This window comes from Hakea prostrata, chromosome 7, assembly GCF_041222555.1.
Source record: "Hakea prostrata isolate BN-2017 chromosome 7, UWA_Hpros_2, whole genome shotgun sequence".
Lineage (NCBI taxonomy): Eukaryota > Viridiplantae > Streptophyta > Magnoliopsida > Proteales > Proteaceae > Hakea > Hakea prostrata.
In genome coordinates, this window is record NC_142606.1 from 580,308 (window position 1) to 595,598 (window position 15,291).

Below are 15,291 nucleotides of genomic sequence, written 5' to 3' on the forward strand. Positions count from 1 at the left end.
CAACACTAAGGCTGCGTTTGTTTGCTGGAATAAAGGTGAGGTGGGAAAATTCTTGAAAAAAATGTAGATTTCTTACTTTACCTTTAAATCCCAAAATGGTACATTGTTTGGTTGCTTGGGGTGGAAAAGTGGGAGACAAGTTTCTGCTGATGTGGCAGCCCAACTTTTTCACCCCATGCTATTTTAAAATCTCTCATATTTGGTGGAACTTTGTGGGAAAGTTGTGAAAAGTAAAAAGTGAGACCCACCCCTATCACTTTTCCACAAAATCATTTCATTTCCATTCATTCTCCATTCACCCCACCACACATGGGATTCACATTTTTTTTTTCCCACCCCACATTTGCAAACAAACTCAGCCTAAGCGCTTTCTTTCTTACAGGCTAGGGACTTAGGGGGGAACCCTAGACTGTCATTGTTACTGTTTGATTAGAATCATTGATGACGATGCTTGAGCAACTATTCCAATCTAACGCTCATCGGGGACAATATCACGCTTTCCACCGTTGATTGCTTTCCACTCGGGCCTTGCTTTGTCATGTTTGTGTGGGGTACACGACAAGGCTTTTCCACTACCCCACAACCTTTTTATTCCTGAATCCTGTCACGTTTCGAGAATCTTCTTCTTTAAAATAAAATAATAATAATAATAATTTCTTGCCGTCACCAAAATGGTAAATTAAACACGTCGTACTTTTTCTTTTCTTTTCTTTTTTTTTTGACATTTCCATTCGTTCTCTTTTTCCTACCGATTTTGTTTTATTGAAAAAAATAATGAAATTACTTTTTTTGGTATAAAAAAAGTGACATTACAAATGTATGAAGTCATACCATTTGAAATTTGTTATTACCATCATCAAAGGGCTCATCAATTTGGCATTCCTCATGATATGCATTAAAAAAAATTAATAATCAATTATGTTAATATTTAAAATTTGACATAGAATGTGTTCGTGCCTTTAATTAAAAGATCTATTCGCTAAATATCATACGATAAAATATTTGTACATGACTACCGATAAAAGAAATTGATATATCATAAATATTTCAAACACTTTTATGTTATTAACTATTCTTAATAGGAATTTACGTATTCTTAATAGGAATTTCCTTGTAAATGCTAAATCAAAACCAAGTTTCATTAGTAGGGCAAACAAATCTCTCCCTCTTTTTTTCAAGAAAAAACTATCAATTTGAGTGAAAAGGATCTAAGAAATTCTTGTTACATTGTTCAAGAATCTAGGATGATCTACAGACGAAGGCTCTTCCATTTTTATATTACCATTTATAGCTGATAAAAAAGTTGTACCAACGTTGGTTTATAACATAATATTTGTATACTTTTTATAATAAAAGCGGGTAGGATAAATGCGAAAATGTAATATTTCAAAAAAAAAAAAAGATTTTTTAGTTTTTTTTTTCATTTGTCCATTTAAGCTATGTCCAAACTCTTGTCAATTCACTTAATGGCCAATTTAAATATTGTTCAATATAGTAATTAATGTCCAATATTAAATATTATTTGCCGATTCACCTGAGCTTTGAAACAATATTTACAAACAAACTCCTTGGCCTGAAAAATACCCACCACCGTTTCAAATTATAAGCATTTGCGCGCCCATAACGTATTTCAATCTTGTTCTGCTAAGTCCTCTATGTAATCCAACCAATCAAATGTAGCCACCACTACCATTATTGATCCAAACGCCTCTCTGATCATCTTCAATATTACGTATATCCGTGGTTCCTCATGTCGGCGATATATCGTCGACACGAGGCGATATTTCGACCTTTCGCTGGGGGGCAACACGACACTCCCCAGCGACACCGACAAAACAAAAAATCGTCGAAAAGTAGGTGAAAATCGGCTATTTGTTGCCAAACCAGCGAAAAATGAAGATTTTTCTCTGCGGCGGTGTGAGTTCGGCCACTACTGGTGCTGTTGAATGCAGCGAAACTAAGTGTTTCTGCCGGCGGAATGAGTTCCTTTTGGTCTCCAACAAGTTGCCGGCTTGAGAGAAGAAACTTGGGGCAGCACTGCAGAGATCTGAATCACCTGAGAATGGATGATGACGATGATGTTGTCGTCGATGTCGACCAGGGCAATGAGTGTCCTTCTCTGACTCCAACAGGCGGCAACAGGAATGGTTGGGTTCCAAAATTTCCAACTTCTTTTTGATCACTCTCTTCGATATTTCCATTTCAATATTTGTAATATGGTAAACATAGATGTACCCATGTCAAGTGATAAATTGAGTGAGAAAAAGTAGAAACATAAAGAGTTTTCGGTGCGATTTTTTGACCACAGTCTCACCATAAAAAGACTGAGTCCTTTTCCGACTCCAGATGATGATGCCTCTGCTGCAAGCCTGCAACCTGCAATTCTTCCCACCGTCGACTCCGATGATGACGCCTCTGCTGCAACCTGCAATTCATTATTCTCTCTATCTCTCTCCCTCTGTCTCACTATATCCTCTAATCTCTCTCCAACTCTCTAGCTCTGTTGCTCTGCACCGTCTCCTTGTCTTTCCCACTTGTTGAAGAGAAGAAAGTAATCACCGTCTCCCTCTGTCTCGCTCGACTTCACTCGACTTTTGGCGACATGTCGCCGGAGTCGCCGAGTCGCCAGGCTCCGACACAACGAACCTTGCGTATATCACAAATTCAAACAAATGAACTGAAAAAATAAAAAACAAAAAAGGGCGAAGGAAAATTTTATACGATTACATCCATTAAATCCCGAATCCCATTCATTGAGTAATAAATTTTATACACATATCATCTAATTTTCAGATTCATCCAGATTTTAGACTCAACAATTGTACTTTTTTTGGTAGGAAATAAATAATGTTATTGAAAGGAAAAACCTCAACTATTTCACATTGGTTGGATAAATAGGTTGTTGTATAAATAACATAAAAGGAAACAAAAAAATGGGGGGGGGGAGGGAAAGGGGGGGGAGGGGAGAACCCCCCTTGTTTCCCCCCCCCCCGCGGCGGGCCCCCCCCCCCCAACCCAAAAAAAAAAAAAAAAAAAAAAAAAAAAAAAAGAACCCACCCCCAACAAAACAAAAACACAACCAACACAACCCCCCCCCCCCCCCAGCCCGCCAAAACACCGACACCCCACTTATGTTTAAAAACATACGGCCATTCCGTTAAAATAGTTAGTTGTACAACAAAGACAAAACCCCACCACATCCCACCGACCTCTCCCCCGGCCCTCCCTCCTCACCCTCTATCCGGCACCGACCACCGACCACCAACCCTCGCCAACTCCAGACTCATTCAAAGGAAAATAACGAACAAAAGCACAAACAGGCTCCGCACCAAGGTAGTTGCCACAAAATAGGGCCCAGCGACGCACCCGCCCGGGGTGCGAAGAATAGTAGCTGGAAACCACACATTATGGGGATAAAACCACAAAGGAACCCAACAAGAACCGATTCACAATGTAGCACCGATGTATGTCCCCCCGAATTAAAGAAAGAAGAAAAAGGAGAAATCATGGTAAACGAAAAAGAAGAAACCGAGAAAACAACCAACACCAGTGAGATAGGTCAGAAAGAGAACCCGAGGTGGACAGGGAGCGGAGGGCCAAAGATGATGAACCAAGGGAGGGGGAAGCAACCGAGGCAAGAACAAGCCGCAAACGCGAGGCAAGATGGGATTCGGACGAGCCCAAGGCAATACCACACAGAAACGCCACCCACGAGCCAAACGGAGGAAACACGAACCGAACAACGGGGCGGGGAAAAAAAACGGAAGGGGCGGGGCGGGGGGGGGGGGAGAGAAAGATGGGGGAGAAAGGGAGTATTGGAGAAAAGAGCAGGAAACCCGGCAACCAAGGTTTATTGTTTATCGATTTGAAGGGTATTTGGAACGGGCATGAAGCAGGTTTTTTAAACATAAAGGGCGAAAACGGGGGATGCCAACATCAAACACCAGAAATCGAAGAGATGTGTTTGGGCGTTCAAAGAGTGCAAGCCCCTGATGATGAAATGCCGGAGTGCGAACGGAGAACCGATTTCCTCTAAACATCAACTCAACCCATAAATTGAAGATATGGTGTTTGGGTTTCCTGGTCTTTCAAAGAGTGCAAGCCCCATTATATTTCGGCCTGTTGGCTACCTAGCGGAGTGCCGGGTAACGCTGTTCTCCGCCATAAACAAAAGATTCAAAGTCAGCAATTGGCCTCTGAGACATAAAACCGCAAGCAAGGGTTTGTGGCTTTCATCCGAATCTCACCCTCTCCCAGTCCTCATCTTATCGGAAGTAAAACCTTCATAAGACCGAAAATGGTAGCTGGTGGAATTGCTATCAGCATTAAGGTTCGAAACCCTAAAACTTCAACTCTATCGTCATTTTTATGTCTCTACCGCAGTTTTTCTTTGTGGTCAATGAAGAAGGACCCAGCACTCGAGTCGGCTCTTTCTCGGAACCGTCGTTGGATCGTGAACAACCAGATTAAGAACATTATTCTTCGATGCCCAAACCAGGTCGCTCAAGTCCAGTTCATCCAGAAGAAATTCAAGTCACTTGATCGACAGGGTAAAGCTCTCAATTGGCTCATGAAGTACCCATGTTGCTTCGAAGTCTATCGCGAGAATGATGACCTGTATTGCCGATTAACGAAACGGATGGTGTCTTTGGTGGAAGAGGAAGAATCCGTAAAAGATCAACAGGAATCAGTGGTCGTAGAGAGATTAGCAAAAATGTTGATGATGAGCTTGCGGAGGAAGCTCAATGTAGTGAAGTTGAGTGAAATGCAGAGAAATTTTGGGTTTCCGGATGATTATTTGGTCAGAATTGTTCCCAAGTACTCCGATATTTTTCGGATTGTTAATTACAGTGGACGAAGAAACTCGATGGAGATTGAACTTATTTCTTGGAACGATGCTTTGGCGATTTCAGCGATAGAAAGTCGAGCTCGGGAACAGCAGAATGAACCAAGCTTTTCTTGTACGTTGCCCTCGAGCTGGGTTAAATCGTGGGATAGATTTAATGCGTTTAACGGGACGCCATATATATCGCCTTACATCCACAGCAGGGGTTTCCTGGAGGGATCTAAAGAGTTTGAGAAGAGGGCAGTGGGTTTGGTGCATGAATTTCTCTCTCTGACGTTATGGAAGAAAGCCTCAATTGTGAAGCTTCAGCATTTTAGCAGAGAGTTTGGCTTGCCAGAAAGGTTAAACGTTCTGCTGCTTAAGCATCCAGGGATATTCTATGTTTCGAATAAGTATCAGATATATACAGTTCTTCTGAGAGAAGGATACTGTGGCTCAGAGCTCATTAATAAGGATCCCCTAGTTGTCGTGAAGGAGAAATTTGGAGAATTGATGCAGGAAGGGCTTTATGAATACAATGAAAGACGGCATATGCTGAATATTGAGAAGAAGAGAAAGAAAGGAGAGGTGTTAGTAAGATCACAGAAAAGAGAGAACACGAGCATCCGTGCAACACCTGAAATAGATGATCATGCAGGGGAGGGGAGTGCTTTATATGACCCAGAAGAAAGAAAGCGATTTTATGAGGTTCTCTTTGATGATGACGCCTCATAGTGGATCCAGGTACGTATTGCAGTCATGCCATATGAATCTCTATTTGCATTTCTATACTCGATAGAATGTTCAGGAAGGACATGATTATCTTTCTGTTTTGACGAGGTTTTGATGACCGTTCTGTTTTCTCAGAAGTTATTCTTGGTATCCTCATGGTTTTTGCTGTATGTTGCTGATGGCTTAACTTGTTTATTTCGCCTCAGTTGCTTGAAAAATATCCTGACGAGGGCTGTAAAGTCTCTGGAAATCAAGAAGCAAGGAATATGAACGGGGAAGGACATTGGAGAAATATATCTCTTGTTCTATGTTTGAAACTTAGAGATTTGATAAGCTGTTAAAAGGGTGAGTAACTTCCAGCTCAAAGACACCATTAGCAGATATTATTGAATCTTCTCTTGGAAAGATCCATCAAGCTAATTATTATTCTTCTTTTATGCTTTATTTTTGAAAATGTTTCACTTCCTCTGCTTATCATGATTACATTATCTTCTTGGTGGTTCTTAGATCTTCACTAAATATCTCATGACATGGTACAGCCTTTCATTTTTTCCATGAGGATCCTGTTGGTCTATGAGAAATTTAGCTTGTCATGTTTATGTTGCAGCCTCAGCTGAAATAGGATATAACTTGGCTGCTACCTGGGTGATAGAAATTTTCCTGCTACTCTGCTGACTGCCAATGAAATGGAGTCTAAAATGGTACTTTGGAAACACAAAACCTAAGGAAAACTGAATCATTCCATTTCATTGGCTGCAAGCGAGGGTAGCAGCCAAGTTTTTTATGCTGAAGTGATGTTAAAGGTGTTTGATAGTTTCTTTTGCAGAATATGCCCATTTGAGTATGCAATAGAGATGATAAGTTACTTGTGAGGGATCCTTCTCCTTGCACTGTACTTGAAACTCAGCAGAAAGAGAAGACCTGCCAGCTTGTATACCCATGGTGCGGGATTTTACAAACAAGATAGGTTGACTTAGAGCCCTGGCACCTTTCTTCAGCATCAACTGATTGTCTGCCTTTTGAGAGAAACAACTTGAGTCATCTAATGCAATATTAGTGTGCTCAATGTTAAACTAACACTAGCATTTTCTTGTAAAAATCAAGTCTACCATCGCAAACAATATTTTTACCTCTACAATTACTGCATGGGAAATTGATTTTGATGACAACAGTGTTTGTTAGACAGACCTTTACTTGGATTATCGAACTCTCCAGATTTAACTTTCTCTTATTGAACTTTTGGAGACATTATCACTGCAGTTTCCATTCTTCGAATAGATTGTATGTTGGAGAGAGATGATGACATGTTTTTGGATATGCATTTTGAGGAAAATTTGGCTTTCCAAAAGCCAATAGGATTGTCAGATGGCCAAGATGCTTCCAAGAATACACTCACAGTGTGCCTTTATAGCCTTAATTTGACTATTTAAAAGGGATTCCAGCTTGAACTCTGTGATGATCTTTGTAGTTTGTATTATGATGCTTCTTTGGGTTTTACCTAGAGAGCAATTAAAAATATGCCCCGAAAACTTTGATTGTCTGAGTAGGTTCAGTCTCTAAGTTAGCAAGCCAGGTTACTGGCCCAAGCAAATGAAATTTAGTTTTCATGAGTTGAAAGGGGGTTGTCCAGGGATGTACATTTATTGCACACCGATTTCCATGCATGTTTAATGCTAGGTTGTCACCATCGAGTTATTTTTTTCACTAGCATAAACAGAAACTGAATCTCCGTTTTTCTTAAGAGTAGCATTTTTAAGTGTGAACATCTTCCTGCTTGTTTATACAATCCATCAAAGGGTTCCAACTAACAGAAAATGAGACTGAACACTTCAATAAATTGGGTGACGTGGACAAGAAGGAAATATAACAAATGAAGATATGGCCGGGGAAAGGTTTAGACCATGAACTCAAAACAACAAAAATTTATTTCACTCAAAAAAAAAAAAAAAATCACTACTAAGAGGGAAGGGAATTTGCACATTATGCTTTTTGCTTTTTTTCAAGTTTCTGCTCTTCTTCAAAGTAGAGTGCTTTGATTTCTTCAACATCGTCATAGCTCCCAAGGAATACAGGAGCCCTGTCATGGATATGTGTTGGGACCAAGTCAAGTGCCTGCAAATATGATCATCGTACTTAGTTAACAATCTATGATAGCACAAAGAGAAGAGCTCTGGGTAGGAAATTATCCTAATGATGAACAGGCAGATGTCGTGATGGCTTGTTGACGGACTTATTGTGGTTTCAACTTTCACTTGTTATGAGGTTGAGCAGGTGGTAGGAATTCTAGGGAGTATAATTTTTAGGAAGATCTATGTTTAATCTGACAGGTCAAATATCGTTTATATTGAGTAATAGAATGCAAGATATATTGAGTATTAGGATGCAGACTAGAAGTGAGCTATTAACCATTGAAATTATATGGTTTTAGGGAGTATAATTTTTAGAAAGATCTATAGTTTAATCTGACAGGTCAAATATTGTTTATATTGAGTAAATAGAATACAAGATATATTGTTATTAGGATGCAGACTAGAAGTGAGCTATTAACCATTGAAATTATATGGTTTTAGGGAGTATAATTTTTAGAAAGATCTGTAGTTTAATCTGACAGGTCAAATATTGTTTATATTGAGTAAATAGAATACAAGATATATTGTTATTAGGATGCAGAGTAGAAGTGAGCTATTAACCATTGAAATTATATGGTTTAGAATATAACTGATCAAGGAATTAGTCTATACCCGTTGCTTGCCAGTAAAAGATTGACCTCCTGCTTGTTCCATCAAGAACGACATTGGGAAGACTTCATAAAGAATACTGTCCATCCGAGTGACATCAATATCAGTCACATATTAGCATGCAGGACTGGTAAGCATAGCCTATTAAACTTTGAGTACTCTCTGAACATACCGTAGTTTTCCAGAAGGGTTCTTCGAATCAGCAGGGTATAAAAAGATACCTCCATAAAGCAATGTGCGGTGGATATCAGCTACCATGCTGTTAACCATTTATCGTGCAATTAGAAACCGTGACATTGTTCAGAACAAGATCGGGTGGAACATTAAAAGTATGACAGTAATGAAAATGAGAAAACACTACTTATGAGATGATCTATGTATAGAAGTGGAATTAAATTTAACACAATATGTATGCACAATTAGCTAGAGGAGAAAGAATGGACTGTGTTGTAGCATCTTTTTTGGGCTAAATTTTCTTCCCTATTTCACAATTAATTTCCAAAAATCGAGAATAGAAATTTTTTGATTTGGTCCAATTTAGCATAACTGAACATACTTTTGGTCAGGATTCCCCAGCATTATGAGAATTAGGAAACTTCATAGCTAAATATGACTTTTCTTTCAAATATACAATTATGGCATGATATGGGGTACCATAATTGATGCCCTAAGGGATTCTATGCATGTTTCTCAGTAGGTTAGTGTTGGGATCTAACTCCACATTGCTGGCTGTTATTATGCAGATAACATGTTGATGCCAATAAGCATGTCACACATGCATCAGGGGGAGTTGGTCCTTGTTTGTGTGGCCAATCTTGGATTGGCACTCCAAATTCATTCATGAAATTGTCCATGGTACGTGCAAATGCCATATAGTTAGAAATAGTGAATATTTGCTTTTGAATGTAATTGACTACACAACTATTTAGTTTACGAGTCTCAGCAGACAACAAATAGGATAAACAAAACTGTAAAAAAGTATGATCAAGAATAACTTCTCCCAGGAGTAGAAGCTTGGGAGTATAGTGACGAAAGAATTTGGAAGGTAGGTGCAAAGGGCTTTTTAATTTTATCATTCTGCAGCTCTTAGCAGTCTTGGAGAAAGTTGTATTTCCTCTTGGTTAGAATAACTGCTCCCATGGAGTAGAAGCTTTCATTTTGACTCTCACATTGGACAAAATTCTACGGTTCTACCACTTGATCACTTAATAGCTAGGCATTTCATTTCTTGAGATGACAGTGGAGTATTTTGGTGAGCTATTACCTTTCCAAGCTGCCTGGATGATGGCTTGTGAAGTTGAAAGATATTCATATTGCAAGAAAAAACATACCCCTGGGCAAATGGTTGGTATGTTATGGAAGATAGTTTCGTGTGCACTAAGCAGCGGCATTTAATGAGAAGCAGCAGTATTGCATTTAATGAGAAACAGAAGTGTTAGTGAAGAGATCTTCTCAACATCATTCATATGGGTTCACCCCACCAAATTCTTGGATGTCCCCTTGGAAATTTTAAGTGAAAATTTCACATTTCTTTTGTTGACATGGACATTATGCAACTTGGCATGTTTATGTGTTTGTTTGTCAGGGAATATTGGATGTCTTTTTTATACTGCACATCTCTGATCTCTGTCTAGATTTTTGGTTTTGATACCCAGACAATTTTCATTATGGTCATCATTCTTTTCTCCTTTCCAGGAATAACAGTAAAAAGAGGAGGGAACGAATAGGCAATCCAACATAAATATTTGACAGCAGCAACAAGAAGAGTTAATTTAACTTCCACATACCTTCCCACATATCTAAGGGACTTTGGGGACGAACCATCTTTAGGGAACTTGCATTTTTCCACATACTGTGCAGTTGGGGCATCCCAGTCCTTGGCATTTCCTTCATTTACTGAATAGATCTTTCCTTTCTTTGGGACCTGCAAGGCAGTCGCAGCAAATGATATTATACAATGTAAACCAGAGACAACACTTGGGAAGATGTAAGGTAGGGTCTTTACTTCCAGGAAGGGATATAATAAGATGATTGAAATTATTGAAAAGTTGTGGATTATGCATACCTTGATCTCCGGATGAGTCAGTATAAACTCCCCAAGAGATGGATCAAGCGTGAACCCATTGATGCCAAATCCAGTGCTCAACACAAGCTGTGACAGTATTATGATAGAAGATTGAGCAAAATTGTCAGTGAAGGCAGAAGAATATTGCTACTGCAATTCAAGCTGCACAACTGATGAAACATCAGTCGCCTTCAACAGAGCCAAATTTAGGGGTGGGACTGATAGATGATGCTCTGTTTGAGAGAATTTCACGGGTGAAACTGACAAAACTCTTAATACTAATTGGAGAAGAAATGGATAGACAAAACCCAGCAAAGGTTGAATATGTGTACCATGCAAGAGCTTCCATACATGCAGTAACCGGCTGCTAACATGCTAGTCCCAGATTGTAACACATCATTCAGAGTTGGTTCATGTTTATCCTTTATCATATAAATCCCAAATATCTAGTTGAAAAGGAAGAAAGGAAATACTAATCAATCACTATCAGCAAGAGGAAATTCTTGAAAAAATGTTGATTTCAAATAAATTTTGAAAGGAAAATCAAGCTTTAATTAGGATAAGAGGGCATACAGTTCCAATTGAAACACCGCAGTCAATGTTAGAGGATCCATCTAGGGGATCAAAAACAACGATATACCTGCACTATTAGCGAGATTCTGAGATACTTGATTAGTAAAAGTCCACAAATTTAAGTATTTAATGAAACAATTTGAGAAAAAAGAGAACTTTCAGGGACACCTTCCACGTTTTGAGGGTTCCACAAATATTGCCTCCTCAATCTCTTCAGAAACCAGTATGCACTGCCATAGAAGGTTCAAAGCTTCAGTGGAAAAAGTCAAGCTTTTCTGAACTCATATGGGGATCAGATGAAATACAGCTTACCGATCGGCCACTGCTCTTTAAAGCATTGATGAATACTTCATTTGAGAGCACATCCAATTTCTTTTGCTCTTCACCCTGGAATCAGGATACACAAGTCAAAACCAGAGCACAAAGGAAAACAATATAATAGAAAAGTGGAAAGCTGATAATCCATTTAATAAAAAGAAAAAGAACCCTTGCCTGAACGTTGGTGTCTCCAGCAAGTCCTGTAAGTTTTGCAAGACCGGCCTGCACAATTAACCAAATTCTGAACCAAGAGTCGAAAAACTCATTCTGTTGATCAACAAATACAAATTAAACTAGAAGAGTTGAAGAGGTAGGAAAGAGAAAAAAGTGTAACCTTGTTGACGGCAGAGCAGACATACTTGCAACCAATAACAATATTGCTGAGCAGGATGGTTAAATCACCACGTGATTCTGGGTATCTGGACTGCTCGTTAAGAACAAATCGAGTGATGGTCATCAAATCCGTATTACAAGCTTCTGCTGCAGGATCCATGTCGAACTCAATCAACGTATCTCAAATTCTTAAAATTCTGAATTCAATTCCCAAAATCAGGGAAGAGATGGAGGATACAAGGCCTCGGGAGCTAATGAAAATGAAAATTAAGGTCCCCACTTCGTTAGTTGCAAGTGCTTAACTGTATGAATGGTTATACGTATAAATAACGGAAATAAGGATCTCAGACCGTTACGGTTTCTAGTATTTCCCCATGTCATTACCCTCTTCCTACGAACTCTACTTAGCAGTCTATACGGTTGAGATCAAAACTTTTTGTCAAAATGAAATCTCGACTACTTATTTTGCAGTTCAACTTTAACCAAAAAAATCCACTTACGTAAAACGAGTGAATAAAATTTTTCCTCAATCATAAATTTCTATCTCAACGGTAGGCTGTACTGTGCTACAGCACTGAAGCAATTGTAATTTCTTAGATGTCAAAAAACCCCTCTTCATTTTTAGGGTTGCATTTGATTGCTGGAATAAAGGTGGGGTGGGAAAAAAATAGTGGGAAAATTATTGAAAAAAATGTAGATTTTTTACTTTTCCCCTGAATCCCAAAATGGTAGATTGTTTGGTTGCTTGGGATAGGAAAGTGAGAGATTCAAATCAAGGAAATTTGTCTGGTAATGTGATAGTCCAACTTTTCTACCCAAACTATTTTAAAACTCCACATATTTGGTAAAACTTTGTGAAAAAATTAGGAAAAGTAAAACCCACCACTATCACTTTTCCACCAAATCTTTTCATTTTCTTCTCCCTCATCCCACTACACATGGGATTCACATTTTTTTTTTCACCCTTTCTTTCCAAACAAACGCAACCTAAATTTCTCCAAGCTTCAATCAGGTAGTGATAAGAATTTGCAACTTCCAACCAAAAAATTAAAAAAGTTAAAAAATAGTAATTAGTTTCTTTGTAGTTTGCACATTATTTTCAATTAAATTTTAAATAAGATCAATGCTATTCGAAAAATAAACAAATAAATAAAGTCACGTCGTAGAGGTTTAGTAGTAAAAGGGTATAAAAATTAATTTGGACCTCAATAATTAATTGAAGAAGTTATAAATATTATGCTTTGATGCGTGTTTGACTAAAATATTATAATTTATTCCTCTTTGCATTGTATTACACAAATATACCAAATAAGTGGCTGAAAAAAAAATAGAAATTAGAAATTATTTTCAACTTTTAAATTTAGAATTAAACTTTTAGTTCCAACCACTTATTTAGTATAAAAATGCACTGCTTTGCACAACAAGAGAAACAAAATTTCCATAAAATGTTATAATTTGTAATTAATAATCTCATGTAATCCAAGCCATACATTTTTTTTTTTTATGAACAAGGTTCATCCGAATAGCTTGCGTGGCACCACGACTACATCCTCAATGCGCTTTTTATATAATTAATATAGCCATACATATGTTTTTATTGGTAACAATGGGCATACATATATCGGCTGCCGGATGTTACCTTCCAAGTTCCAACGCGGCTTTCTGCCTACTATTCATTCTAGCATGGTTAGCACGTCTCATTTGAAAGCATTTTATATAATTAATCATTTAATTGCTAGCTATCGCTTTTTCTATTTTTTGTTCTAGAGATGAGAACTTATTGGTCCATACTTTTTATGATTTTTTTTGTATAATATTATTTATAAAGTTACTATTGTTTTATTCTTTTTATTTTTATTTTTTTATATTACTTATAAAAGTGTTAAAAAGCTATTAAGGTTGTATGTATAATGTTTATTTTGCCGCGTTAAGATTAATAAGCCAAGAGACCAAATTATCTTCATTTAGACAAAACCATATAAGATGAATAAATAATAACAATAAACTTCTAGTTTATTACACGACTCAACTCGTCGTCATTATTAATTCCTTGAAAATTAATAAATAAATAAAACACTGATAATTAGACTTGATCAATAAAATGAAAAACAAAAATTAACAACATTGACCCTTTTAAGTTGCCTTTTTTTCTTGCTACCACGTCACAACTAGGCAAAACTTCAAAGATTAATTAAAAAGGAAGAGTGGTTATATGTAGCAGGTTGATTTTAGGGTTTTTTTTTTTTTTTTTTTTTAGTTAAAACTTGAGTAAACTAACATTTTATAATTTATTTTATTATTATTTTGGTCATCTATATTGTAACAAACCCACCCTCTCTGTCATCCCTTCTATTATTTATTTCCTATTTCATCATTTATTTTCAATAAAGAGATTAAAAAGATTATAAGTAAATCTTCAACAAAAGTGTTACAGAGTCTTTTGACTAGTCCCTAGATTGTAAAATAATATATTAAATAATAAAAAAAATTTATGGGATGTTTTCCTAGAAATCCACATCTTTAAAGCTCTTTTTCCTTTTAAAATTTATTGCCCTCTCCAATGTGGGGTGGTTATGATCGAAAATTGATGGAAATGGAAACCTTTTGTTTCTCATCTACAACAGTGGTATGAAAATTCTCTTTATAATCTTCTTGTATTTTTTTTTCCCTTTTTTATTTTAGGGTTACAAGAGAGGGTTTTTTTGACAGTGGCTACTAGTTAAAATGGTTTAAAAAACATTAACGATCACTAGCAATAAAAGAGATGCCTAGATTAACTCTCAAGCTTTGGAAATGAATTGATTTTGTATATAAAATTTCTTTTATTATTATTATTATTTTTTAAAAGGCCTATTTAGTTACATGAGTTTGAATATTTCAAATATCTATAAATTTCAAATTTATAGTCATAATTCATAAGATTAATTGTTTGGTTAACCTGAAACTGTAAAATGAAATATGTAGATTCATCCTAAAAAATCGTTTGGTCGACGTGATTTTTGTAAATACGCAAATGTTTAGCGCTTTATAGTAGGGGTACCCATAAATCTACATATTCACGTTTTTAGTGTAAAAAGATGAATATTTAGATTTCATGAATTTGGAGATTTTCACAACTAAACGAGTATAAGTCTTGCATTCATAAATCTAGTGATTTGAAATCTTGGATTCATGTAACCCAACAGACCTTAAAGCAAATGGACTCTCATAATTTTTTTTACTTTTTGGGCCTCATGATGATGTCCATATGGGCTTCTTTGGTGGTTACCCAAAAAATAACGGGCTTCTTTGGTTATGGGCGTCCAATTCAGATGGGTAATAAGTACTTACTACCCAACAGACCTTAAAGCAAATGGACTCTCATAATTTTTTTTACTTTTTGGGCCTCATGATGATGTCCATATGGGCTTCTTTGGTGGTTACCCAAAAAATAACGGGCTTCTTTGGTTATGGGCGTCCAATTCAGATGGGTAATAAGTACTTACTACATTCTCTCTTTTTTTTTTTTTTTTTTTTGGTCTGCCAACCCCAGTTTATAAACTGGTGCTTCGACCTGCGTAGCACACCTGACTGTGGTGGGTGAGTCTCCCAGTGGGGATTTTTTGCATTCACAAGGATTCGATACCGGAACCTTGTTTAAGCAAACCAAGCTGCTTACCACTTTGACCAACCCCCGTTGGTCTTACTACATTCTCTAATGCATCTAA

General features: G+C 37.2%; 2 protein-coding genes across 4 annotated transcripts; one reads left to right on the forward strand and one right to left on the reverse strand.

Moving 5' to 3' along the window:
• Positions 1-4,108: 4,108 nt before the first annotated feature.
• On the forward strand, positions 4,109-11,334 carry LOC149008758 (Ubiquitin carboxyl-terminal hydrolase family protein). 3 transcript variants are annotated; one of them, XM_089161674.1, is made up of 3 exons: positions 4,109-5,569; positions 5,764-5,902; positions 6,384-11,334. In XM_089161674.1, the coding sequence occupies exon 1, from the start codon at positions 4,298-4,300 to the stop codon at positions 5,558-5,560; it is 1,263 nt and encodes a 420-aa protein (XP_089017800.1). In that variant the 5' UTR covers positions 4,109-4,297; the 3' UTR covers positions 5,561-5,569; positions 5,764-5,902; positions 6,384-11,334. The 3 variants fall into 3 exon arrangements, with proteins under 3 accessions (XP_089017800.1, XP_089017802.1, XP_089017801.1); XM_089161676.1 differs by having other exon boundaries at positions 9,039-11,334; XM_089161675.1 differs by having other exon boundaries at positions 9,991-11,334.
• On the reverse strand, positions 7,538-11,892 carry LOC149008759 (fructose-1,6-bisphosphatase, cytosolic-like). Its single transcript, XM_089160828.1, has 11 exons — positions 11,586-11,892; positions 11,426-11,473; positions 11,246-11,320; positions 11,102-11,163; positions 10,934-11,000; positions 10,693-10,806; positions 10,361-10,447; positions 10,083-10,219; positions 8,468-8,554; positions 8,299-8,374; positions 7,538-7,669 (listed from the first exon to the last, which is right to left on the reverse strand). Exons 1-11 carry the CDS (start codon positions 11,742-11,744, stop codon positions 7,538-7,540), a joined length of 1,044 nt encoding a protein of 347 aa, XP_089016954.1. The 5' UTR covers positions 11,745-11,892.
• Between the last annotated feature and the right edge of the window lie 3,399 nt (positions 11,893-15,291).

Bases quoted from the DNA above. Each gene is read 5' to 3' on its own strand.
- LOC149008758 (XM_089161674.1), top strand. From the start codon at position 4,298: ATGGTAGCTGGTGGAATTGCTATCAGCATTAAGGTTCGAAACCCTAAA.
- LOC149008759 (XM_089160828.1), bottom strand. From the start codon at position 11,744: ATGGATCCTGCAGCAGAAGCTTGTAATACGGATTTGATGACCATCACT. The intron at 10,807-10,933 runs GTATGCCCTCTT...CTTTTCAACTAG, and splicing joins GCGGTGTTTCAATTGGAACT to ATATTTGGGATTTATATGAT. The intron at 8,375-8,467 runs GTATGTTCAGAG...TCGGATGGACAG, and splicing joins AACCCTTCTGGAAAACTACG to TATTCTTTATGAAGTCTTCC.